Genomic DNA, 27,460 nt, shown 5'->3' on the forward strand with positions numbered 1-27,460 from the left:
CAGAGGGAGACGGACCTATTAGCACCAGATGGACAGAGTTCAGCCCTCTGGAACAACTACACTGCGACAAACATCCATCTTAGCTCATTCTATCGTCATAGAAAAGGCTGTAGATACTGAAGGTTTTCCCAAAAGTACTACATCCTGTCAGGCTCTCACTGCTGGATTCCACTCCTACTTTCTCATTCATCATTCCCTGTAGGTGCACAAGTGAGCCTGACTTTCTTTGGGATTTTATGTAAATGAAGCATTAAGATGATCCTTTTTTGCAGTGTCGCCTGCAGACTGGGTGTCCCTAACACTGCCACGGTGAGAGAGCGTCTCTCCAACAGGTCCCAGGATGCAGCGTGTCTGCTGCTGGACTGAACTCTGTCTCCTGAGACGTTCACAAACAGCTGAACGTCTCCAGCTGTACGCTCACGTGTCCCTGTAGGTTGATGCTGTACAGACACTGCTGCGGTGCACCCCACCCCCCCAAAAAAAGCCAGCTGGTCTTCGGCATGGGAAATGGACACAGCAGTTATCTTCTGAAGATTTGCTCAGAAGATTCTTAGAGGTCCTTTATTCAGCAGGTGTATTTCAGTCCATTTAAAGGAAAAAGCCACCGAGCTGCTGTTTCCTTAACTCACCACAGTTATCATACGACTGGCTCAGTGGAGGTCTTCATAATGATGAACCAGTGGGGTGATGGGACGAGATCCAAACTGTGACCCAACACCCAAACAGAGAGACGCTGGCGAAATAAAAGCTTGATGTGTCTGGACCCTCAGAGCTTCTCAATCTGAGGAAATAATCATAACTCATATGGGGCAGACTCTGACAATGCAATCACTCTCTCAGACAAATTTATTCATTGTGAACCAGTTTGCATCACCTGCCCTGCAGTCCCCACTGCGTCCACTACACCGAGCTCCACCCACCCGTCCCCGTCCCACACTCTGTGGTCCCCGTCCCAGACGCTGTGGTCCCCGTCCCAGACTCTGTGGTCCAGACTACATACGGCCTGTAAGCAGGTGCTCAGCCTGAAAAACAGCATTGGCATGAACCCCTTGATCTTTGAGTGTGCTGGAGATGCTCACTGCACAAAGGAAGGAAAACAAACATCAGAAGCTGCAGTTCAGTTGACATTGAATGTCTTTAATTCGTAAAAACTAATTCCGTACACCATATAAAGGAGTACGTGGTTATGGAACTGAGATGCAGCTTTGGCGTCTGCCCTGTCCTGTCCAGGCTCTACCCAGTCTCTCACCTAGTGCATGCTGGGAGAGGCTGCACCCCCACTGACCCTCAAAACAACACACAACAATGGAGGACAGGTGGATGGACTGCACAGTTCATTCTGGCTGCTTGAAAACAAATAAGTCCTGAAATATGCTGGACATTCATTTTAGATTCATGAGTTCTGTCCATCCCTCTCGTGTATTTTTACATTCACAGAGCTAAGCATCAGGTGTTCTGAAAGCCAAAGAACCCAGAACGTTGTTCCAGCGCTCACTGCTGCCGACCACGTCACCATGTGGGTGGATGGATGATGAAGGGGATCTCTGATGGGGATCTATGTTTCACAAAAACGCTGTGACTGAAACACAAACTGGGCAGACATACTTTCTTACTTACGTTTTCAATCTCTGGCTGAACATGAGGAGATTCTCTCCCATCGGGGATGCAAAATGGTGCAAGAGCTGCAGCAGTCCCTGTGAACACGGGCGGGTTGTAACCAGACTTGATCATGAAATACCTGCTGAGCCCAGGCACCGCCCCCTCCTGTCCTCTTCCAATCAGGCAGCAGCTGTATCTGTTCTAGTGTTTCATTGTTTTACTCTACAATAAAGTGTTCCCCTTGTTGATATACCCCTCCCCACCTGACTATCAATAATGTATCAAATCTTTAAATATTATCATGTTAAGAGTATACTTTATGCAAATATGAGTGTATTGTATGTATCAGCAGTGAAATATTTTTAAAATAAAATTTGTTTCCGTCATTATGGACAAAATATGGTGCCAATATCTTTTTTTGTCAGTCCTGTAAAAACGTGATCCACGTAGTCGGATCTGCTCTCAGCCAATCAGTGCAGCCCGGTGGTATTTATATATGTCGCAGCGGCGCGAGTGCTGCTTTCTAAAGCCTCTTTGTTGAACACAGCTGTGTGAAGGTCAATGAAGAACTCTCCACATGTTCTCCTCTGCGCTTTAATGGGTTTGATTTTTGTGCCAAAAGGTTATATAAAGATTAAATACACATTTAATCTGACTCAGCTATTCTACATGTCTCTGGTGCTACTTTAAAGGTTTAAACTTCAAAACAATATTGTTCAGTTAGAACTATTAGATTCATATGTAGAACTTATTAATTGAAATGTAATTAAAGCTCAGAATGTAATAATCTTCACGTCAGAAAACCACAAGCACATAACCTAATAAGATTTGAACATAAAGTAAGTTATTACAATATGAGAAAAGATAAGCTAAGCAAAAGGAACCCTTCATGTCAAATAATTGTTCCATTCATTTATTGTATGTAATTATTCCAGAATAGTCTAAAGTAGGCGGTGCTTTTAGAACACGATCCACTGAACTCATCATTCTACTTTGTTTCTTAGGTTTTCTTCTTCTCATGTCATTTATTATTCTATTATGCACAACTGTATTAGGTTGTGGGTTCATGCTGTTTTTACCTTATGAGTTGCTCCATGCTTATTCAAATGTTGATGTGTCATCATACACAGTGTCCTGGTTGTTGTGAGAACGTTCCTCTCCAGCAGTCTGCTCTGGACCCAGTACAGGTTCTCCATCCTATCAAATATGAAGACAAATCTAGATGCAGACAGAGATGTGACACCGGAGGACACCTCTAGAGATGGACTGAAATAAGGAGGCAGGTGTTGTGAACAGCATTTATTAGAAAACATGGTGTCCAACATGTCCTCTGACTCTCTGGTGAGGAACCTGTGCAGAGTCTGGGAGACGGTCAGCGGGACGCAGAGCGAGGACGTGGACTCAGAGGACAAAGGGAAACTAAAAGCCTCAGACCCAGCTAACTCACTCGCCTCCAAGTAACGCCGGACTACAGAGAGGCACTGAAATCAGTACACAGAGGAATGATAGTGTTTTCACCCGATCACAGAATGGAACTGAACCGTCCTTTGGTCAGATAAATAAAGAACGCAGGGAGTGCTGACTGAGACCGGCTGCAGAGGTGCAACAGAAGGCAGAGTGGTGGTTTGCCATTCGGGGGGGGGGGGGAAGACAGTCTGCCTTCACACTGAAAGCATCGAGTGGCCAGTGTTGCTTCATCTTCAACGCTGTGTGCATATTGGCTGTTGAAGGCCAATCAGGTGCCTGTGCTTCGGAGCCTCTCTTCCAGAGGAACTGCGTCTAGCGTCCGTGTTGTGGAGGGACTGTACCTTCTACAGTCACATGACATGGTTCCACTCGTAGTTTAGTGTCAGTGTCGTGGCCTTGATGCCGTTGGTGTGACCTCCGCAGCCTCATGCAGAGGGTGAGGGGGTGTCTGGGTCTGGCTCGTAGTGGTAGGTGGCCTGAGTGTAGGTGCCGCTGTGGGGTAGACCGTGAAGAGCGTGCCGGGCCTGCTGGTTGGGACCATCGTAGCCTTGCGGTAACTGGGGGTCCGCGGTGTTCTCTGGCCCCGGTCCGAGCGCCTGCTGGTGGGGGTCGCTGACGCCCGGCGGCAGAGTGTCCAGCTCGTCCACCTGCGGCCCCGGAGGCTGCATGACCACCAGCTGGTCCTGGGGGATGTCAGCGGCGGCCGCGGCCAGGTTGGTGCTGGACTTGGACTTGACGCACTGGAAGTCCACATGGCGGCTCTTCCCTTCCTCCTTCTCCCAGGACATACGGATGAAGGGACGCTGGACGTAGTTATAGATGACCTCTGGACGACCTCCAGGACGCCGCTTCACCTTCTCTTTGTAGGTTGGGTACCCTGGAGACAGACAGACAGAACCACCACAGATCTTCACTACAGGAGGAGACAGACAGCCACAGAAGGTGTGTTCACTACAGGAGGAGACAGACAGCCACAGAAGGTGTGTTCACTACAGGAGGAGACAGACAACCACAGAAGGTGTGTTCACTACAGGAGGAGACAGACAGCCACAGAAGGTGTGTTCACTACAAGGGGAGACAGACAACCACAGAAGGTGTGTTCACTACAGGAGGAGACAGACAGCCACAGAAGGTGTGTTCACTACAGGAGGAGACAGACAGCCACAGAAGGTGTGTTCACTACAGGAGGAGACAGACAGCTACAGAAGGTGTATTCACTACAGGAGGAGACAGACAGCCACAGAAGGTGTGTTCACTACAGGAGGAGACAGACAGCCACAGAAGGTGTGTTCACTACAGGAGGAGACAGACAACCACAGAAGGTGTGTTCACTACAGGAGGAGACAGACAGCTACAGAAGGTGTGTTCACTACAGGAGGAGACAGACAGCCACAGAAGGTGTGTTCACTACAGGAGGAGACAGACAGCTACAGAAGGTGTGTTCACTACAGGAGGAGACAGACAGCTACAGAAGGTGTGTTCACTACAGGAGGAGACAGACAACTACAGAAGGTGTGTTCACTACAGGAGGAGACAGACAGCTACAGAAGGTGTGTTCACTCCAGAAAGGTGTGTTCACTCCAGGAGGAGACAGTGTGACTGTGAACACTGTTGCCAGATAACAGAAGAAACGTACCTTCTATTCCCAGTCGGATCTTCTTCAGTCCTCGGTCCTTCAACACAGACTTGGCCACATCTCTGTTCTCGATGTACTTGAAGAAGCGGTACAGTTTGGTGCTGTAGATGACTGGAGAAGAAAAGAGGAAGTCAACTCATGGATCCTCCACATAGACCCCCACATAAAGAGTCTGTACCAGGTCTAGAGTCGCCCTACATACGGCGTGGTGTTATAAAAAGGTCAGTGACGTCCTGAGACGCTGTAAATCCTATAAACGGAGAAGATGGTGCACAAGGAATTTTCAGCGACTGGTGAAGAACATACAGTGGTGTTTTCTAAATGTGGGCGGCCTTCATCAAGATACCATCTTCAGTGAACATGCTAACGTCACCTCTAAAAGGCTCCTTCACTTTTTCACATTTTGTTATGTTGCAGCCTTAAAGTAAATTCCTTTAAACTGAAAATGATGCTTTGGATCATTGTGTGAACAGAAGCTCTGTTTGACCTCTGAACCTCTAAAGTGTCCCCAGTTGCTCCACTACATAATGGACACATCTCCATGTTCCAGGGTGTCCTCTCTGTTCCCTCCAAACAAACCAAAAAGTTCTCTTTGGTTTGGTCAGTCCTGTTGTAAAGGCTTCAGGCTTTTCAAGGTTCTCTGTTGCATACGTCAGACGGGTAGGTCTCTGTCCTGTACGACTTTGTTGTTCATATATATGAATATGTATATTTATAGATATATGTTGTATTGTTGTCCTCTGAACAAATAGACCTGTGTCTCTTATGCACTGATGTTTGGGGCTTAAAGGGTGAATTAGGCAGTGTAAAGAGATGGAGTATCTTACTCTGAGAGTACTCCTCTCCCATCTGTGGAGGGTACTCCTCATCCCAGTCCACCACGTCGTCATCGGTCAGCACCACCACGTGACACTCCCTCTCTCCGCTCTGAGCACTGGCCACCATCAGAGGCAGCACCATCTCCTCCAGGTAACACTCGAACTGATGGCGGGCCCCGTCATTAGACAGCTCGTGCATCAGGGCACCTGAGGGGGAACCGAGAGGACGTTGGTGAGGAGAGAAAGGACAGGATGTAGGACAACGAGGACATGATTTAGGACAACAAGGACAGGATGTAGGACAGGACGTAGGACAGGATGGAGTACAGGATGTAGGACAAGGACAGGATGTAGGACAACGAGGACATGATTTAGGACAACAAGGACAGGATGTAGGACAGGACGTAGGACAGGATGGAGTACAGGATGTAGGACAAGGACAGGATGTAGGACAACGAGGACATGATTTAGGACAACAAGGACAGGATGTAGGACAGGACGTAGGACAGGATGGAGTACAGGATGTAGGACAAGGACAGGATGTAGGACAACGAGGACAGGATGTAGGACAGGATGTAGGACAAGGACAAGATGTAGGACAACGAGGACAGGATGTAGGACAGGACGTAGGACAGGATGTAGGACGAGGACAGGATGTAGGACAACGAGGACAGGACGTAGGACAGGACGTAGGACAGGATGTAGGACGAGGACAGGACGTAGGACAGGATGTAGGACAACGAGGACAGGACGTAGGACGAGGACAGAACATAGGACAATGACGACAGGATGGTGGACAACGAGGACAGGACGTAGGACAGGATGTAAGACAACGAGGACAGGACGTAGGACAGGACGTAGGACAGGATGTAGGACGAGGACAGGACGTAGGACAGGATGTAGGACAACGAGGACAGCCAAGTTCAATTTAAGTCCGACAATATTGTACAGCACTCTTAGACAGAAAATCCATCCCTACCGTTCTTATTACCTCCTTTAACTCTCAGACGAATATCATGTGGTTACAGAAGAAATACATCAGAGATGCTGCATCCTGTATTTCTTTCTACTCAGCATTAGCAGGAGTTTAAATGAACGGTGATTTTATCCACATGATATATTAAAGCTGGCAGCCAACTGAACAGCACTGGACCGAGGACTGAACCATGTGCGGCACCCATTCTAGTGTTTCAGATGGAACTACAGTTACAGAACACACACATTGAGTTTCTGCTGTGACTAGGCTCACCTTTCTCTACCTCAAAATGTACACGAGACTAGACTATGTTTGTGAAGGGTACCATCACAGGAGCTCAAACAGACTGAAAGTTACTATGACACAAGGTAACTGTGTCATAGTAACGTGTAAAATACTTTAATACTTATGAATGCAAAAACAAAGAGAGACGTTCAGTAGAGCTTCTTAAACCTTTTGATCAAGGTAGAGATCTGACAACTAGCAGGAGCATTCTTTGTATGTTTTGTTCGCGCTTAGTGAGGCATGTGCCAGATCAAGCAGGTCATGTGATACAAGCGCTACTCCACCGGTTCACACGGGACAAATGTGCCAAAAAAGACGAAGAAGAAGAACACTGTAGTAAACATGGATGTAAACAATGCATTTCCTCTTCACTGGCTCAGGCAGTACAGCACCAGATATTACCTAAATATGACATGTTACACAGAATACGTGTAAATATAATAACTTAAAATATACAAAGGGAAAACATGGTTTATATGCACAGCCTTCATGTGGATCTATCCAGAACAGAGACGGATTTAAACTAGACTTAAATCAACAATATAAACTCAGTGAAAAGCAACACCTACAGAAGGAAAACCCCAGAAAAGCCCTTTGTGTTGGTAGAGGAGACTGCATAACAAGCATTACAGCTCACAGCTAATCATGACCTACTTAGAGCCAAACACACACACAGCAGCCTCCCACACTCAGAGAGGCTCCCACACACACTCACAACACTGACCGGTCACTACATGGCCGTTCCATGGAACACTCTGTCGTCACAGGTACGTCAAATATGACTCGATGGGATTCAAGCAAACCACGCTGATGTCAACAAGCAGGTAGATGAGCCTGTCTCCATTTATGAATGTTTACATTCCATTAGCAGCTGCAGCACATGCTGTAGACAAAGCAACAATAGTGCCTCCTGTATTGTGGACATGATATTCCTCATGTATTCTAAATGAAAAGAAGTTAGCAGGCGGTGAACACGACCTGTGACCAAAGCAGCAGTCAGTGTGCAGCTCCACATATAGTCCAGTGGCAGCTAGACGAGTTTGGTGTACTCACTGAGGTCTCTGCACTTGACGGTGCTGTCGTTGAAGGAGATGCAGAGGTAGTCACATGCCTCCCTCAGCTCGGGAATGGAGACGCCGTCAGGGCAGCGGATTATCCCCGACGTGTAGTAATCCTGCCATGTTCAGCAGCGCGCACACACACACGGAGGAACGAGCAGAGCGGAGGGTGTTCACGCACACACAGAAGCATGGGGGGAAAACAAGACGCCATTATTGATGCTGCTTCGGTCAGACGGACGAGAGAGAGAGAGAGATGTATGAGGAAAGGGAGGGATGGAGAGTGAGCTGTGATGAAAGTAACAACCAGCGACGTCACAGGCAAGAGAGAGAGAGAGAGAGAGAGAGACAGAGACAGAGAGAGACAGAGACAGAGAGAGAGCGAGAGAGAAGGGGAGGGGTGGAGAGCAACGAGGGGATGAAAGCATACGCCAACGTCACTTTCCCTCCCTGCTCCACTTCCCCTCTGGTCTCTGTGTGAGACTCTCTCCATGGCTGCAGCAGATGGATGGATGGAGTGTTCGCATATAATGTTTTCAGGAGTATTGTTTGTTGGAGGAATGGTAAATAGTAAGGTTTATATAGTTAAGGCCGGCTCGGGTTTATATAGTTAGGGCCGGCTCGGGTTTATATAGTTAGGGCCGGCTCGGGTTTATATAGTTAGGGCCGGCTCGGGTTTATATAGTTAGGGCCGGCTCGGGTTTATATAGTTAGGGCCGGCTCGGGTTTATATAGTTAGGGCCGGCTCGGGTTTATATAGTTAGGGCCGGCTCGGGTTTATATAGTTAGGGCCGGCTCGGGTTTATATAGTTAGGGCCGGCTCGGGTTTATATAGTTAGGGCCGGCTCGGGTCTATAGTTAGGGCCGGCTCGGGTCTATAGTTAGGGCCGGCTCGGGTCTATATAGTTAGGGCCGGCTCGGGTCTATAGTTAGGGCCGGCTCGGGTCTATATAGTTAGGGCCGGCTCGGGTCTATAGTTAGGGCCGGCTCGGGTCTATAGTTAGGGCCGGCTCGGGTCTATAGTTAGGGCCGGCTCGGGTCTATAGTTAGGGCCGGCTCGGGTCTATAGTTAGGGCCGGCTCGGGTCTATAGTTAGGGCCGGCTCGGGTCTATAGTTAGGGCTGACTCAGGTTTGCCTTGGATCAGCCCCTAGATAAGCTGCTATAGGACTAGACTGCTGAGGGACTTCCTAGGATACACTGAGCTCCTCTCTCCTCTTCTCTCTCCTTCTGTATGAATTCATATCTCATTAATGCTCATTACTAACTTTGCTTCTTCCTCGGAGTCTTTGTGCTTTCTCTCCTCACAGGTTTCCATGGATCGTGGTTGTATCTGGACTCTGGTCCTTCCTGACACCCACTACTACTATCAGTATGATTATTAGTCACATTACTATTACTATAACTGTTTTTAGTTTCAATATTATTATAATTATTATTATTATTATTATATTATATCCACTGCTGCTGTTATTGATAGAAGTCATACTTTTTCTCTTATTATTGTGTTATTATTAGTGCTATTACTGTCATCATTAAAAGTATAATTCTGTCATATGCATTGAATGTGGTGTACACATGACATCTATCACACTTCTGTCCATCCTGATAGAGGATCCTCCTCTGTTGCTCTCCCGAGGTTTATTCCTTTTTTTCTCCCTGTTGAGGGTTCTGGAGAGTTGTTCCTGTTCCGATGTGAGGGTCCCGGGTCACAAGATGTTGTATGTGTACAGATTGTAAAGCCCTCTGAGGCACATTTGTGATTTTGGGGCGTTATTAGTTCACTAGCATCTGATACTGATATTAGCACCTATTCCAATGCAGTAGCAGCTAATGTTGCTGTGTCGCTAGTAAGCTACGCGTTAACGCTAGTGTGTCAGCTAGTTCAAAGCTCAAACAAAGTGAGTATGAGAAGTAAAGCAGCTTTGTGAGGAGAAATGTCCCAGAGAGGCTGCAGAGAGGAGCAGCACACACCAGACGCACAGCTGGTTAAATGTGACCACTACACACGGCTATTAGCATGAACTCATCACATGCACATGTGAACCAGCACAGTGGTATCTCAGTCATCGTATTTAAACATCAGATGGTTGATCGGTGATTCATTTGTCAATCAGCCGCACAATTTTGAATGAAATAGAAAATGTAATGAGCATAGCCTGGGACAGTCTGAAGTAGACATCGGGACAGAGAGGAAAAAAGTGTTTTAGTCCATGATGGACTTTGCACATACTCTCATCAGACACACTACCTCCATCGTTTCTGAGAATAAAAAGCTATTTTGGGAATCTTTGTGTTCTTTCTATTAACATGGTTCTGGGGTGACTATATTTATCATCATATACGACTGATGCCCAACAGGACAGAAGAAATACATCTCATTTTCAAACTTGGAAGTCTAATGATATAACTGAAGAGAAAAAAATAAAAACCGTCTGGTAGAAAAATGCACATGATGCCAAAAGTGTTCTTGGTAATTATGGCCCAGATCTTAAAAGCCCAGACGGTGATTAACACACGAGGCAAGGCCCCTCCCCCGTCAGTACAAGCAGTACTGATGGAGCAGTGGGGCGGAGGGGTAGAGAGGGAACAAGAACAGAGAAGTAGAGGTGCTCGTTAGTGAGATGCATCTTGTGCAGCGAGATGGGTGGGAGAACTAGCTGCAGTCTCAGGAGGGTTCTGAACTCACTGGGAACAAGAAGAAGGAAAATAGAATGGGGAAGAAATGTAGAAAAAGCATACAGTGTCCATAGAGAGTGTATAGAGCTGTTCCAATCAACAACTCAACTCACCAGAATGGCTCTGAAGACGGTGGAGCTGATGCCGTCGGCCACCTCAAACTCCCCTTTCTCATTGGGTCGCGTAAAGTTGTTGTCCCGCCCGGAACCGAACATCCTGAAACAAACAACAGACAGGTGTGGTCACAGGTGGTAGAACAGATCCAAAGGACGGTGGTTGGTCATGTATTTGTATTTGTATTGCTGCTGCTTGTTTTATGTTCTGACATGTTATGCACATTAAAGACGTTGAAGACATTAAAATTGTGGCTTTCATACTTCCAACGTAATAACAATGTCAATGGATGTAATCCTGGTCAAATAAGCTCACCTGCTTTATGGTTTAGCCATCATAGAAAGGTGTTATGTGACTTGTTAAGCATCAACTAATTGTTACTTAAACAGTAAACAGTAAAAAAATACCATGTGCTGTTTTATTGTAACGTGTGTTTGGTCGCCTCGGTGTGACTAAAACAAGCTCTCCACCATTGACGAGACAACTGGCAGCATCAGAATGGCATTATAGAGTGTGAGCCACCAGGTGAAGCTTAACCAGCCACCTGGAATGCTACGGGACACGAGAGGAGAGGATGAAAGAGGAGGAGGCTGTTCTTCCTCAATACAGGAATACAAGACCGCCTTGATTCTGGGAATAGAACTTAGTGGAAGGAGCAAAAGCAAACTCACCGTTCAGACTCATCGGAGACTGTTCACCATTTTATTCTTCACATACTTTTATGCATTCTATGTCATCCCAAGTAATTGTTTAGTGAAATCATTGTCTCAGACATTACCTGCCCAGCATGGTGTTTGGTTGAGCTGTGAAGATGGCAGGGTCCACCACAAATCTGGTATTGTCCACGATGAGCGTAATTCTCTCTCCCAGCCTCAGCCCACTGCAATGCCCCTCTTTACCGCTGAGGTCATACACATAGATCATATTGCACGGTCCGGGGCACGGCATCTTCGAGTGGTGGTCTGCTCCAGGAGGACCCAGGGGCCGAGGAATGTGTCCCCCGATCAGGGCCCCACCAAAGTGAGAATAGGGGATAGAAACCCTGGGAGGACGAGGACTGGAGGACCTGGAGGACGAGCCTCCATCGCCACGTTCGCGGTCTGTGGGAGAGAAGAGGACACCAGTGGAGCTTCCAGTCAAACACACACATGGAAGCTGTTGGCAGACTCTGGGCTGTGTAATTTAGACAATAACATGTCTTCTTTCTTTTCTCCTCACCATGCTGGCGAGTGGGAGAAGTGACATTCCTGATGCAGGGCGTCAGCTGGCTCTCCCCTCTCTCGTGGGAGGAGTCACGTGAGCGGTCGCTAGAGCGCCTCCGTTGGTCCCGGTAATGTTCGGCTCCTCCTCTTTCTCTGGCCCCACCACCGGCAGCACCGCCACCGGCAGCACCGCCACCGTACAGACTCATGGTGCCAAGCTGCTGCTCCAGTACTGACAAACCACACTGCCGCTCACTGATGGAGAGATGACAGCACACAGAGGAACTGTTATGAACATGAACTTAAAGTCAGGTTGCACTGCTTTATGCTGAATATTGTGGCCGATGCTTGGTTCAAATTGTTCTACTGTTCTACAGCAAAGAGATCTGGTGCAGAGTGTTTTAAGGATAGGAGATGACCCAGAGGTACGCAACGACCACACTAATTATTTTATGATTTTACTTTTCCACTACTCACAGGTTTCCCCGTTGGTCCCACCAGACGGCCCGACCGTCCACACGCTCGCTAGTCAAGGTGACTCTTGAGACTTTTAGGGTCGTATACGCTGATGTTTGGGTCGCAGACAGTCTGGAGCCTTGGGACTATTTTGACACAATTTGTTTGATGAAGTTACTGTTGCCGATGTTGATGTTATGGTGGACATGGAAGAGAATTATGAATAGTCCAAACTTTCATAAGAGTTTGACAGGGTCACAACTTCCAGTCCAAGTGGGATGACACTGCTGATCCTACAGAAACCAAAGCACTGATGCATGAGTTCATGCAACAATGAGAGAGATTAGAACCTCTCTAGGCACGCGCATTCAAGGATTTATTATTGTCATTATACAATAGAGGACTGGACGGTGAAGTGTAGAGCACGCTCACACACAGAGCTGTGCAGAATGGCTCAGGGCAAAGGGTTTGCTTTTAGAGTGCAGAGCCTGTGAAAAGTCTGCAGTCCACTCATCTGGCATCCAGGTGCCATGCTGAAGAGAGCTGCTGTGAAATATGAAATATGATGATGACTCTACTGTAGCGCACCATGAACCAGAGAGCAGGGAAGGCAGATCATCTCAAAGAGTGAAGCCCTGACCGACGGATCACCGAGGCACGGAGGCTTTATATCGCATGTTACACCAAATACATCAAGTGCATATCATCAGTTCCTGCCGTGAGCTGCTCATTATTGAATCAACTTTCGTGTTTTGTTTCAGATGCACCATGCCCAGTGGGCTGCTGCTAGAGACGCCTGAACATCTGGATCTGACTGAGCGGCTGATTGGACAGGTAGACTGAGACATAGCACAACATCTCCTCGGTTGCCCCTGACCTTTCAAAACTCAACCAATGAGATTCTTTCCATAATGTTGACGGACACTTTTAATAACCATCTAAACAACAGGCTCGTCTAGTGAACGTAACATTACATTGATGCTGCACAGCGGACCTTGCCGCTCGTTGAGCAGCTGGTTACAGCGGTCTCCCTCAGTACCGGAACAATTTATTTTAGATTTTGTTTCCACTGGTCACTTAGAGACAACAACAGGTTGACCTTTAGCTTTTGAACATTTCAGAAAGCAGAGTATGTATAATATGTCAGCTTCACAGCACAGCAGCAGACTGGCAATGTCCTTGAAGACAAGGGTCACCATAGCAGCTGAGGAGAGGAAGAAATGTGTACGCACTCGCACACACACACACACACACTATACCAGACACTACCCATCAGTGAAAACGTGAAACAACAGCATTGAAGGTTTTTAAGAGATAGGCTCAGAAGAGTATTACCGGTACTCATTATACCACAGGTATTGCGTTTTACTGAAGAGAACATTGACACAATGAAGTAATCTGGCTGAGAGGAGACTGATTGTAATATGCATGTATTTACCCTAGTGCCTCACAAGGGCATAAATCCATCTTTTATCTCCAATGGGATTTAAATGGCTGGCAGAAATGTCATCATAAACACAGAAGTGGGTCTTCCAGCCAAACAGAGCAGCAGGGCAGAGGAACAAAGGAACTGAGGAGGCAGCATTTCACTCAGGGCAGGCAGCTCATCTTGCACATTTACAGCAGACTCGATCTCACACAGCCAGAGAGAACAAGAGGGGGGTAATATTTCAATTGTCCAATTTCCCGTTACTGCCCCAACACACATATCACAATTTCCATATTTTTCTGCTGAGGTGCTTCCAGAAGCTCCGGGTGCACGTGTGAGATACAAGTGACGTGCAACAACACGTCTAAGACACATTAAGTCGGATAAAGATGCAAGGCGTCCTGGCAGTCTATTAAAAGCATGAAGTGAGAGCCCCGAGGGGTGAGGGTCCCATCTATTATTTAGGGGCTTCTGACACCAACACACTGACGGGCAAGGGCAGAGGAGCCGCTCTGCACTGCTCAACACTGGATATGAAATATTACACATATGAAGATCATCCTGTCTTTGTTTACATCTTAAGGAATAGCGTGGGGATATCTCACATCTTTGCCATTAATAAATATCCTGAGATCACTATTAAGCCGATTCTCCAATGAGTACCAGAGTCAGACGAGTCCCATCCAGGACCACACGGTCAGCGGGTTTCTTTGTAGGGCACTAGAATAATAATCGGCGCTAACATCACAATGACGGAGCTAAAAGCTCGCGGTCACCTACCGGTCTGTATCGGAGGGCCAAGTGAAGACAAAGCAGCAGGGGATGAGCTGCGGGATGACCGCGGCACAGAAGCCCCGCGAGCCGAAGAACAAAGCGGGCTCTCCGGCAGCTTCAGCATCCTCGCTCATTACTTCCCGACTTCACCAGCATCGTTTCACACACGCAAACTGGGATTTTAACTCGCTGCTAAAAATCCACCGATGCGACCGAGAGCGTTCAATGCGTCCGCGTACCGGCTCGTCGTTGAGATTCACCGGAGGGACCTGGGACTGTGAATGGCCGCGTGCTCCACTGAATCACAGCGATGCTGCCTTCACGTGCTCCCTGTAAACTCCCACTTCTGAGTTCTCCGTTCGCTGGTGATGCAATTCACTGACGTTGGTCGTTAATTACAGCAAAACACATCCTACAGCGGGATTTGTTTAGAGAGGTGTCTCACAAAAAAAGAATAATAATAATAAACGAAACAAAAATTATCAAAAATATTGTAGTCTACTACTAAACACCTCTTCATATTCCACACAGTCGGACAAAATGTTTCGGAAAAGGAAACAGTGCATTAGGTAGAGTAACCGCAACATATAGCATTCGTTATGTAATAGATACAAATATTTATTTGACATTTGTCTTACATCCAGATTAACAGAAGGCTACCAGTAATCACAGATGTATTAAAGTAGACTAAAGTAAGATCACTGACTTCACAAATGTTCCACCTGTCTCCTCTGATCCTTCAGCATGTAATATGCCATCAACACATGTCATATTATTACATAACTCTCTCTCAGTTATGTTATTAAGTGTTTTAGTTATTATCAAGAGTCATGATAGCAGTAGATGCTGAGATAATGTCTGCATCTCTCCCAGATGAACTGAACACTGTGAGAACAGCTTCCTGGCTGAGCAGGTACAAAAGGACCAGGATCCCTGCCCACGAATGAGATCCAGGGCAGATGTGAGCAGGTCCTTCAAAAGGATAAAATTACAAATGTTCTACCGCTCACTAAATCAAGCTCAGATATCTGGGACTAAACACCACCTTGACTGATCCTGAGCTTCCTGATGGGCAGACCTCAGGCTGTGTTAGACACCACCACATCCTCCAGCCTGACTCTCAAGACCAGGGCCCCGCAGCCCTTTCTTGTACTCCCTGTTCACTTATGACTGCATGGCCCCCCACAGCTCCAACACACATCATGAAGTCTGCTTCATGACGGTGATGAGACGACCTCCAGAGAGGAGGTGAGAGTCCTGACAGCTGGTGCCAGGAGAACAACCTCCATCTCAACATCAGCAAAGGAGCTGATTGTGGACAACAGGAAGAGACAGAAGTGCTGTCCGGCAGACAGTCGGCAGCATCCGGTCCTGCACCACCAGGAACAGTTTCATCCCACAGGCCAGAAGACTTTTGAACTCGAGTTCATCCTCTTGACATTTTCACTCCGTGTTTATTTACTTTTACAACCTGTTTACATATATTACTTATAATTACCTTTACTAAATCCCTATTTACATTCAGTTTATTCATTTTGCAATAAGATTTTAACTTCTGCACTACTTTGTCATTTTTTCACTTGCATGATTTTCTTATATGTACATTGAATTAGCATTGTTGGAGAACAAGATTTAAGATTTTCATTAACTGCTACTCTGCAAATGTCCTACATATGGAAGATAACTTGACAAGACTAAATGTATCATTCATCACTTTGGTTGATTCGGAGCGTATTTTACCCTTTTGGCTCCATGTAGCCGACACTTTTACACTAAATACTACATGAAACTCTTCCAGGCTTGGACGTAAGAGGCACATTGCCATCATTCCCAAATAACACTGCTTTCCCAATTATTTCAAGTACAGTAACAAATCTGGACAAATACCATAACCTCACTTGTTAATTCAGGTTTTTTTAGTCTCTTTCGCCAGGTCCCTTAACTCCCTCTACATGGGATGATCCAGATGGCGCCATCAACAGGTCACCTCCAGCTCTACCATACTTATATATCAGAGTAATAACGGATGATGCACAGTGTGGGATTAACCATCGGAACATCTGTCTGTACGACACCAGTCCATCCACTGACAACCAGAGCTCTGGCTGTGCTGTTTGAGCGACTCAAACAATATGGAAATGATGGTCACGGCATGGAAATGGACCTATAAGAACTGCACACGTCTCATTTATACAGTGCTTTGTAAAATGAATGCATGTGCAGACAACGTTACAAGTAGACTCGTGTTCAAAGAGCTTGTTCTCAGCATGGTGTTACGGTAACTTCATAAAGCCCAGCATTCGTTCATGTTCGCTAAGCTACATGAAGAGAAACACGAGACAGAGATTCAGACATGTAACGCTAGCGCGAGGAGCTTCTGTTTCTCGATGGTTCCTCGTGCTAGACAAACTCTGGTCATATTGTCTGGACTAACGTTACCGTGTAGCCCTCACGTTACATATCTCAGTAGTAACGTTGAACAGATAAAAGAAATAACTGGACACACTTTTTCTGTCTCGTACATCAATTCTCAATTGCGATATTCTGATGGCGTTTGCCTACCGAATAAAACTCAATGCCGTTCTTGCGTTTAATGTGATTTGTATGTTTAATGTTGTATAAAGCAATACGTCACTCAACAAACAACAACGTTAACGTGGCTCAGAGGATTTGAGACTTTCTGGTCCGTCTGGTAACCGATAGGCGAAGCTAACGTTAGCCAGCCGGCTCCATTTTGAAACAACTCTTCTTTACCTCCTCGCGTTACATGCTGAGTGATGTTTAGTCCAGGAGCTGCGAGAGTCCGCTATGCGACCGCCTCAATACGTGTTGGACAACAGACCCGTATTCCTGGAAGCCCCCCAGCTTCACGCGCTGGCGTTAGTTACCGCTACACCAGGCGGTGGACCCCTTGTTTTGATTTTGGAAAGCGGAGTTCGCTTGAATCATAACGCGAGACTATCGCACATTCTAAGGGACAACCCTCCAGTAGGAGCTGGCTCAAATCGTGGCAGCGGCAGCTAGTACAGGCACTTCCTGTTGCAAGCTCAGTTGCCACGACTTTCCGTGGCAGCTGGGCCTGCAACAGGAAGTTGTCCGTGGCAGCTGGGCCTGCAACAGGAAGTGATTGCCACTGTATGTGACAGCTGCCACTAGCATCTTGTGGCAGCTGCCAGCATTTCGGAGCGGATTCCGCCGTAGTTTAGCCTTTATTTTTTCGTTATTTGACATTATATGACAATACATTAAGGTCATTGAAGGCATGACTGTTGGTAGTTGTAATTAGTTTATTAAAAAAAGGCCGAATTATCATGGTATGGCCACTCGTTTTTGTCAACAAGCTAATTGCGGGCTAACTTCACTTGAAACCTGTTACCCATGGCAACGATAAACACTTTCACGCTGCAGACTAAAGGAATACAGGTTGTAAATATGGATGGATATGCAATGTACTGTTTAGAGTGATAGCAATCCATATAACATGTTGACTTGGATATATATACGCAGTATATAGATATATATACAGTATGCAACAAGTTGTTGCGACAGTTAACACCGTTGTGTGGTACCTGCCACTACTTTTCGCGACAGTTTTCACTGTTTGCGACTGGTACCACTAGCATCTTGTGGCAGCTGCCACTGTTTCGGAACGGATTCCGCCGTAGTTTAGCCTTTATTTGTCGTTATTTGACATTATGTGACAATACATTAAGGTCATTGAAGGCATGATGAAGGCATGACTGTTGGTAGTTGTAATTAGTTTATTAAAAAAAGGCCGAATTATCATGGTATGGCCACTCGTTTTTGTCAACAAGCTAATTGCGGGCTAACTTCCCTTGAAACCTGTTACCCATGGCAACGATAAACACTTTCACGCTGCAGACTAAAGGAATGCAAATTATAAATATGGATGGATATGCATTGTACTGTTTAGAGTGATAGCAATCCATATAACCTATTGACTTGGATATATATATACAGTATGTGTATGTATGTATCTATATCAATATATTTTTATGTATGGATATATTAATACAATTTGTGTACAACTTTTTTTCTCTGTTTGTCCTGTCTGTCTCAACAGGACAGTAGTTTGGGGGAGGCAGTAAGAAGAACCTGATCACATGAAGCTTGATCTACATCATTCCAGCTATTGTAAACCACAGATGACCAATCACAGATATAGACCCCAAACATCTATATCCAGTTTAGATGACCTACAAATGACCCGCTACTGCCACTTCCTTTCCGTTGACCGCAATCCATATAACGTGTGGGTTGTCACAAGTTTTGGGAAAGGTGACACGGCTGTTTGGTCGATGGTTTATTTAAAAAAAAATGTATTGAACAAACAATAACAATTTGACGTATTGTCAATAATAACACAACAAAATACAGACATTTAAACGAACATACATTGACAGTGACAGATTAGTGAGTTACAATACTTGTAAAGCACATGTAGAATAATTATTTCTCCTCAAACCTCGAAAACACTTTCAAATTGTTTTTATCAATAAGCTCTGTGCAGAATTTGTTATAGTCCTTCTGTTTGTCAAAAACAAAAGTGAAAAGCTCTGCTGGAGACTCTTCACTCGGGTCATCACAGTTGTGCAGCTCCTGGAGGGCTTCCTGTTGTTCCTTTTCATCCATGGAAAGGACAGCGGGAACTTTAAACCCTCCATCAAATTGTGTCTTGAGACACCAGTCAGCTGCAGCCAGGCTGTCTCTCAGAAGAACATTTACCTGCAGTAAAGAATAAAGTGTACTCAAAGTATTTATTGTATATTGGTGTTGTAACCAACTAATACTTCAAACTTGTACAGCATTTACAGTACCTAATTAACAAATAGATGTTTTGTAACAACAAATGTTGTCTTTGTCAACATATGTGTCATTCAACATCTAAAAGTCAAATCTCTATTTAGAGAAATAAGCAACAAAGAACAAACAGTAATGCTGGATGGGTTCCATCGAGAGCCTTTCAAATTGAATGGCAGTATATAATAAGATTTACCTGTATTTATTTATGTAAATTAATGCTGACAATAAATAGTTGCAAACCAATTCTAGCCAGAGCTTAATCCATGCACATAATTAAGCACCAATCTTATTAGATATCCTGTGAGTTCACAAAAGCTGCTTAATTTAAGTAGTGAAGTGATTCTATATAGGGCGACTGTGGCTAAGGGGATAGCAGGGCCATCTTTCAATCAGAGGGTCGGCGGTTCAATCCCTGGCTCTGGTTCTGCTAGTCGCATGTCAATGTGTCCTTGAGCAAGACACTTAACCCCAAAATTGCTGTAATGACTGTAATGTAATATATTGTCTTATGATCATGCAACAGACAATACCTTCATGATGGATCTTATGTGAAAGGCTAAATGACATTCATTTATATTTACAGTTTTAGTATTTCATGCTAATCCATTTTTTTTATTGTTTATCAGGCAGCCCAAAATCTATTATTTCTTATTTTTGGATTCTACTTCATTCATCTAATCGGTTTATATTCAGCTTAATTTTTATTCCTGTACATGCATGCAATACATAATATGAAGTTCTGATGTTTGTGAATGTGCTGCATGGTTTCCGCCATCAGGTGTCGCCCTTGAGCACATGAATCCGTTAAAAGTTATTTCAGCAAAAAATAGAATTTGTCTTGTGGATTACGGTAAATCAAATATACTCTGCTTTGTTGTTTAATGCAGAAATAAAGCCACTGTAAATCAAACTACGCACCAGCATCTGTGTCTCTGACTGCAAAGATTTTAACATTTCTTACCTCTTCTGTGCTTTCTCTGTCACTTGTTGACAACTCTGGAGCACTGAAAAAATATATATTATCTGTAAATGAACCACTGCCACATTCAGTCATTACAGTTATGTCAACTTCACATGCAAAACCACTCTTAGCCAGGATTAGCATAATGGATTTCGTGATGTTACACATATGCATGCTCACCCACAATTCAAACACAAGTCATGTCGTCTACCGTTTCTCTTTATATGTGTTCTCCAGCAGCACAGACTCTGCCTGGTATCTGCACATGTTGCTGGTCTTTTGCAACCACTGAATCACAACCTACAAAAATGTATCGATAATAATAATTATAAAGTATGTTAAATCAATTTGACAGTTTTTACCAAATGTTAATTGTCAGTCATTACATACATACATTTATATTTCATTTAAATTGATACTTACCTGTACCAGGTTACCCAATTAAGTTAGCACATTGATACTAAGTTATTCTTCCAGTTGTAGTTTTGGTTTATATTCTCCAAATGGTGTTCTCAAATGTCTATTGACACTTGTATCTCTCGGAGGCCTATGCCATTAATAACTCACTAATCTTCTGCTGTAAACGTAATTCTTAAACTACCGGTAATTGTTAATTTGGTACACATCCTCAATAGCTCACCTCTGGCAAAATGACCTCTGTGATGAATAGCTGCTTCTCAGCTACAGTTCCAGGCACTGACAGTAGTCTTTCCAGACGTTGGATAATCTGTTCTGTCTGGGAAAACAAGTAAATAAGAAACTAATAAAACACTTTTTGTATACCATCCTGAAAGAGGAGAACAAGAAAATGTCACGGTAACATTTCTCTATCAATCTAGTCCTACCTTTTCCCCTCCTCTGCCTAAAATGCTGTGTGTACAAATAAGACAAAAACAGCACACTCTACCTTCATGTCACTGAATAAAGTGAAATGTTCACTGTGATATTTTCGCAGGGCTGCATCCAATCCTCTGTGTTTCCACAGATACATTCTGTTGGAGAGAAAATGCCCACTCTGCAGATTTCTTTCCAAGTCCTGAAATATAAGATGTATATGTAGTTGTAGATTCAGTGTTATGTATAATTAGTGAATACCATTTTTATGTGAAAAACCTTTGTACAGCTCACTGGAGAAAATGTACAATGTATGTTATTACCTTTATTTCTTCATCCTGAAGAATTTCTTCTGCTTTAACAGACTCCAAGATGTTGTCTCTGTTTAAGACAGAAGCATTGCCTGAATTTGACGAAAATCTTTACATGTTGTAGTTTTACAACATACACCTTTAATTACCATGTATCAAATTTTACATTGGTTATACTGTATATATAACTAGCTTGTTGCCAGTATATACTGTAAATCGCTAAAGGCTATGAATGTTGTTTGGGTAATCGTATATTTATTTGTCATTAACAGTCTTTTTTACGTTGTCTATTTATTTATTTGTTAATTTTACAATGTTATTATGTGTTAACTCCAGTGACCCATGAATTATGTTAAATATATGACACTTTAATATAGAACATAAAACTGAAAATTATTGGAGATACTAAGGGAAATTCTTCCCTAATTTATATCAAACACAACTAAAACAATTGTCACTTTTATATCAATCAACGAATGAATGAGATGATTCTTACACATCTGGGACAATGTTGCATCCACAAAAGAAATCCTTTGATGTCCAGTCACCTTCCACACCAGCACACTCAAAATGCAGCCAATTTTTGCAAGTTGAGCATTGAACCCATTGGTAGTTCTTTATGTGGTCATGGAAAACCCTATGAAAAAACAGAGGTGGGACAACTTCCAATATTCCACAATCATTTCATCAGGTTCGTCAATTGCAAATATTCCAAAATGTATTTTCCCTCGAATCATAAGTTACTTACATAAAACTGAACTTTTCACTGTGTTGTGTGTGAAGTGCTATATAAATAAAATAGAGTTGAGTTGCCACTCATGTTGCACATACCTGGTTGTCCCAGTTGCTCGCTGGAACAAACATGACTTTTTTTTGGGCAACAAGTATCAATTGAAGTTAGCCCGCAATTAGCTTGTTGACAAAAACGAGTGGCCATACCATGATAATTCGGCCTTTTTTTAATAAACTAATTACAACTACCAACAGTCATGCCTTCATCATGCCTTCAATGACCTTAATGTATTGTCACATAATGTCAAATAACGACAAATAAAGGCTAAACTACGGCGGAATCCGTTCCGAAACAGTGGCAGCTGCCACAAGATGCTAGTGGTACCAGTCGCAAACAGTGAAAACTGTCGCGAAAAGTAGTGGCAGGTACCACACAACGGTGTTAACTGTCGCAACAACTTGTTACATACTGTATATATATCTATATACTGCGTATATATATCCAAGTCAACATGTTATATGGATTGCTATCACTCTAAACAGTACATTGCATATCCATCCATATTTATAATTTGCATTCCTTTAGTCTGCAGCGTGAAAGTGTTTATCGTTGCCATGGGTAACAGGTTTCAAGGGAAGTTAGCCCGCAATTAGCTTGTTGACAAAAACGAGTGGCCATACCATGATAATTCGGACTTTTTTTAATAAACTAATTACAACTACCAACAGTCATGCCTTCATCATGCCTTCAATGACCTTAATGTATTGTCACATAATGTCAAATAACGACAAATAAAGGCTAAACTACGGCGGAATCCGCTCCGAAACACTGGCAGCTGCCACAAGATGCTAGTGGTACCAGTCGCAAACAGTGGCAATCACTTCCTGTTGCAGGCCCAGCTGCCACGGACAACTTCCTGTTGCAGGCCCAGCTGCCACGGAAAGTCGTGGCAGCTGAGCTTGCAACCGGAAGTGCCTGTACTAGCTGCCGCTGCCACGATTTGAGCTTGCCCTTTCTCCAACCCTCCCCGAGTGCACACCATAAACAGGACATACAGAATAATCTATTTTAGTATAACTGTAGAGAACAGCCAGCCTACATTTCTGAATGTACAAATAACCAATTCAAACAACATTTTAAAAAGCAATTCAAATCTTTTTTTTTGTATTTTCATTTTACACACGCCTAAAACATACATATAATAAAATTAAAAATATACAAAACATTGTTGGTCCAACTCTTTATCGCCTTCAGTTTGATGAAGTAAGTCGCTTTACGAGTGGTTTACACCACCACCTGTTAAATAAAAGTGCATATACACAACGGGGAAACTTGCCTTTCGCAGTTTCATAAATAACAATTTGATAAATAAAAAGCAAGTAAATAACATAGATAATGTAAAATAAATAAAATAAAAGTACATCCTAATAAAAGCCGGACCCATTCAGACAACTAGTTTCAAACTAAATAAATGAAATGGACAAAAAGAGAAAGTGGCCTAAAATGCCGTGAGAGGATGTTGGAAATGTTGCTGCGAACGTCGAAGATGAAATAAAAGCAACCAAAATCAGGACTGCTTTGACTTGAGGAGATTTTCCAATAAGGTCAAAGCCAACTGGATGTCCTCTGGTGTCATGTCGCTCAGGTCAGGCAGCTCTTTGGGGCGCAGTCTCCTCCTCGTTCGGCCGGCCTCCCCGATACTCCCCCATGTCGGTCCGGTGTGGGCGCCCTGGAGCTGGAGCCTCATCTGCAGCCACTGCCGACGCTCCTGCACCTGCTTGAGCTCCCCGAGGTTGTGCATGAGCTGGACCTCACTGACCGTCCTTTTCCTGTACACAGGAGCATGACGTGTAATTAACATGTAGCAGTGAAGGTGATCTTTATTGATGAATAGAGGCGAAGGAGGGGAGGGTTACCTTAGGGGGCGCCCACCACTGAGAGTGAAGAGGTGTACAATGCAGAGCGAAATTAACACGTTTTTATAGTCCAGATTGCGCATGTTGACCTTGATGATCTGTTAAAGAAAAGAATTTCATCAAAATCATTTGAAAAACTTTCATGACTTAAACTATATTGCAAAGAAACACTAAATAACTGAATTTGAAATGTCTTTGTGTTAAAATAAGTGTGGAATAAATTAATCAGTTAAATGTTTTTGTAAAATGTAAGTTCGTTTGTTTTTATTGTTGAAACTCCTAACTTGAACACTCAAATATCATGAAAATAATATTGAAATGAATAAAAGAATAAACTCGAGTTGAGGTGCATTCGGCCTACAACTCTGAAGCTGAACATACCTGGTGGTGCTACAGCCTAGGAAGTGAAGCCGTCTGGTTTGGGGGTTAGCTCAGTTCTGAGCACTGGACTCCCAACCTGCTTTTATAGCCCCTGGGCCAGCCATTGATGAGCTGCCCTCCTTATTGCTGTTGATGTCACACCTCCAGCTGGGGGGGGCTTCAGGCTGTTGCTGTCATACCAGACCAAATTAAAGGCTTTGCATGTTGCTCACACCCACACAAACACACACATACACCAAAGTTCCTAACTTTAAAAGCAAATCGTATATCAAAGAGTTATTTTTATCTCCTCACTATGTTGTTTCATCATCACATTAGTTATCCCAATAAAAGTGATCACAGGATGACGAAACTGTTTTTTATTAAAAGGGGTTTTACACAACAAACCCTGTTTCCAAGACATTTTCAATTTTGCATGCCTCTGGGTTATTTTTCCTCGAATTCTATTGAGTGGCCAGATATATTAGTACACATCTGTTGTGACCTTTTTTGTCTGACTCCCAGCCTGCCTCACAACAATGAGATGAATTTATGACTCTCATTGACCACTTGGGAGTCTCCCTGGTTACATAGGACCTTGACTCAAGAATTAACATTGTTTTAATGAGTTTGCCTCCCAAAAAAAGGCTTTTACACTGACCTGACGTCAGACAAAACATCCTGAATCAAAGAGTGAGTGGGAGTTCAGGAGGTGTGTCAGTGGGTGATGCCATTGTCGTCACTGGCTTGGTCATGAAAGGTGTATGCATGCATGCGTGTCAATTTGGGAATCTCTGAAGAATTGTGACTCCCTTGCAGCCACGGTGGTATCTAGATTAAGTGTTAAAGGATTCTTTTTGTGGCCAATACCATAAACATTTCAAAGTTTAATGGTACAATATGTTGTCCGATAGTCATTTTTCACATTAATATACAGTATAACAAAGCATTTTTGATAAAGTGTCCTTTAAATCGTATTTTTAGAGAGCAGTGACCACACTTTGTAATGTTTTCTGTACAGCAATTTATTTAATAGGCCAACACAGTAAAAATGATAGCAATATATCTGCAATCAGCCAATATTGGCCGATATCCATATTGTTTTATTGAGACATAAATAAAGTATAAGTATCTAGCCGTCTAGTTGTTCATCTGCAGAGCTAATGAGGGGATGATGAGAGTTTGAGAGAAACATAGATAGTAAGGAAAGCACATATTAAGTGAGGAAATCACTCACAGGACACACACACAACACAGAAGAAAAGAAGGAAGCGAGGCAGTATATACATACAGCCTCAGGTTTAGGTGAGGGGATCGTACTTGAAGGGGCGTGTCCTTGGTGCCTCAGGTGTTATCGTGTGACCTCTTGATGGGGACTTCTGACACTAGTTTTAAGTACCAAACATGTCACCAGATCATTTTGGTTTCTATTATTTTCACCTTGGTTGGTCAAGATAATCCACAGACTGTGGATTGAATTCAACATGACAGGAACGCAGCATGCTCAATACCACGAGCTCCAGTCACAGCAGTGGTGGAATGTAACTAAGTACATCACTAGCAGTGTACTTTTGAGTACTTGTACTCGACTTGAGTATTTCCTAATGTTACCACTTCATGAGCTCATCCTCCACCCTGCTTCAGGGTTTCTGCTACTATTCAACTTGTACTATAAATACAAGAGATCACAAAACATTTAGGAAATGTTCTTAGACAACTGACTGTTTGTATTATGTATTTTATTCAGTTCATGAATGATCTTATAGCTCCATACACCAGCATTGTTTCATTTCCTACAGCACTGTGCAGCCATATATTCTCATATAGTTTCCACCAAAAACAAATCCTAATAGTTTTTACAGTTGAATTCTCTGCACCCCCCACCCTCCCGCTCTGTCTGTCACCCAGGCATCAGGGTCAAGCCCCCCCCCCCCTCAGATCAATCCATGGGACCACTCAGGTCACGTTAGAGAGAAACACCCTGCAATTTATTATGGTCACACACACACACACACACACACACACACACACACACACACACACACACACACACACACACACACACACACACACACACACACACACACACACACACACACACACACACATAAGTAACCACGGGTTTTCTAAATGTAGCAGGAGTTGGGAATCTCTATGTATTGTCACAAAGGATCACAAACAAAGTTCACACCAAGCCCCTTACTCTGTGGTCAGACTGATTTAAAGGTTATAAAAAGAGCAAATAAGACTTTATACTGCATTGCAGCGATACCAATGTGATGTAAAGTAGAAGTGTCATTTTATCTTTGCAAACACTGTAAAGCTCCATTGTGATCTGTGCCGTATAGTGCTCATTCCTGATCGCTCCAAACATCGGTCTGATCGGTCCAAACCCTCTTCCCACAAGGAAAGAGAAGGATGACGGCGCAGGGAGAGAGGTCGAGTATAACCTTGTGCCAAGCAGAACCTTTTATTTCCACCTCGGCCAAGACGATGTGATAGGACGTAGATTTGTTGAAATCTATCTGCATCTACCGATAGTATCGAGAAAGGAGTTGTTTTTACAGCCCCTTTGGTTTTTCATGCAAAATCTTTTATTCAAGCAGTTTACAGCTGTGATTGAACTTGATGATACATAAAGAAATGGCTCATGTAGTCAGCGATTAAAGTTGTTTACATACCAGCTTTAAAAAGATTTACAGTGGTCGGTGGGGCCCTTCAGAGACATTGACCTCCACTGGCTGTCCCGTAATACTATGACGGACTACGGCCTGTTTAGATGACACCCGCTGAACACATCGACCTCTGACCTTAGGTCCTAAACCCCACTGCTCTCATTACCTCATGCTCCTTTAATGTGTAGCATGTTACCGATGGCATGAAAAGGCAACAAGGTGTGTGGGAGTATAACAAGGCAAGAGACTTCAACGCCAACGCCAACAATTCCACAACAACAAACACCGGTGGCCCCATCATGCAACAGTCCAGTGACAGTAGATACAGGCCAAATCATTTGTCCCGTATTCATC

General features: G+C 44.0%; 1 protein-coding gene and 1 long non-coding RNA gene across 4 annotated transcripts; both read right to left on the reverse strand.

Annotated features, from left to right (window-relative positions):
- Nucleotides 1-2,895: 2,895 nt before the first annotated feature.
- On the reverse strand, nt 2,896-17,410 carry LOC306783235 (BTB/POZ domain-containing protein 10-like). Of its 2 annotated transcripts, none has more exons than XM_079276805.1 (8): nt 17,247-17,410; nt 11,850-12,088; nt 11,410-11,731; nt 10,631-10,733; nt 7,835-7,955; nt 5,530-5,727; nt 4,703-4,813; nt 2,896-3,943 (listed from the first exon to the last, which is right to left on the reverse strand). In XM_079276805.1, exons 2-8 carry the CDS (start codon nt 12,040-12,042, stop codon nt 3,492-3,494), a joined length of 1,500 nt encoding a protein of 499 aa, XP_079132931.1. In that variant the 5' UTR covers nt 12,043-12,088; nt 17,247-17,410; the 3' UTR covers nt 2,896-3,491. The 2 variants fall into 2 exon arrangements, with proteins under 2 accessions (XP_079132931.1, XP_079132930.1); XM_079276804.1 differs by lacking the exon at nt 17,247-17,410 and adding an exon at nt 14,499-14,710.
- A 3,084-nt stretch (nt 17,411-20,494) lies between these two features.
- LOC306778946 lies at nt 20,495-22,682 on the reverse strand. Of its 2 annotated transcripts, none has more exons than XR_013772085.1 (6): nt 22,254-22,682; nt 21,919-22,059; nt 21,435-21,492; nt 21,185-21,313; nt 20,918-21,013; nt 20,495-20,577 (listed from the first exon to the last, which is right to left on the reverse strand). It is a non-coding gene; the product is annotated as an uncharacterized lncRNA (long non-coding RNA). The 2 variants fall into 2 exon arrangements; XR_013772086.1 differs by having other exon boundaries at nt 21,123-21,313.
- Between the last annotated feature and the right edge of the window lie 4,778 nt (nt 22,683-27,460).

Source organism: Melanostigma gelatinosum (genome assembly GCF_949748355.1).
Source record: "Melanostigma gelatinosum genome assembly, chromosome: 1".
NCBI lineage: Eukaryota > Metazoa > Chordata > Actinopteri > Perciformes > Zoarcidae > Melanostigma > Melanostigma gelatinosum.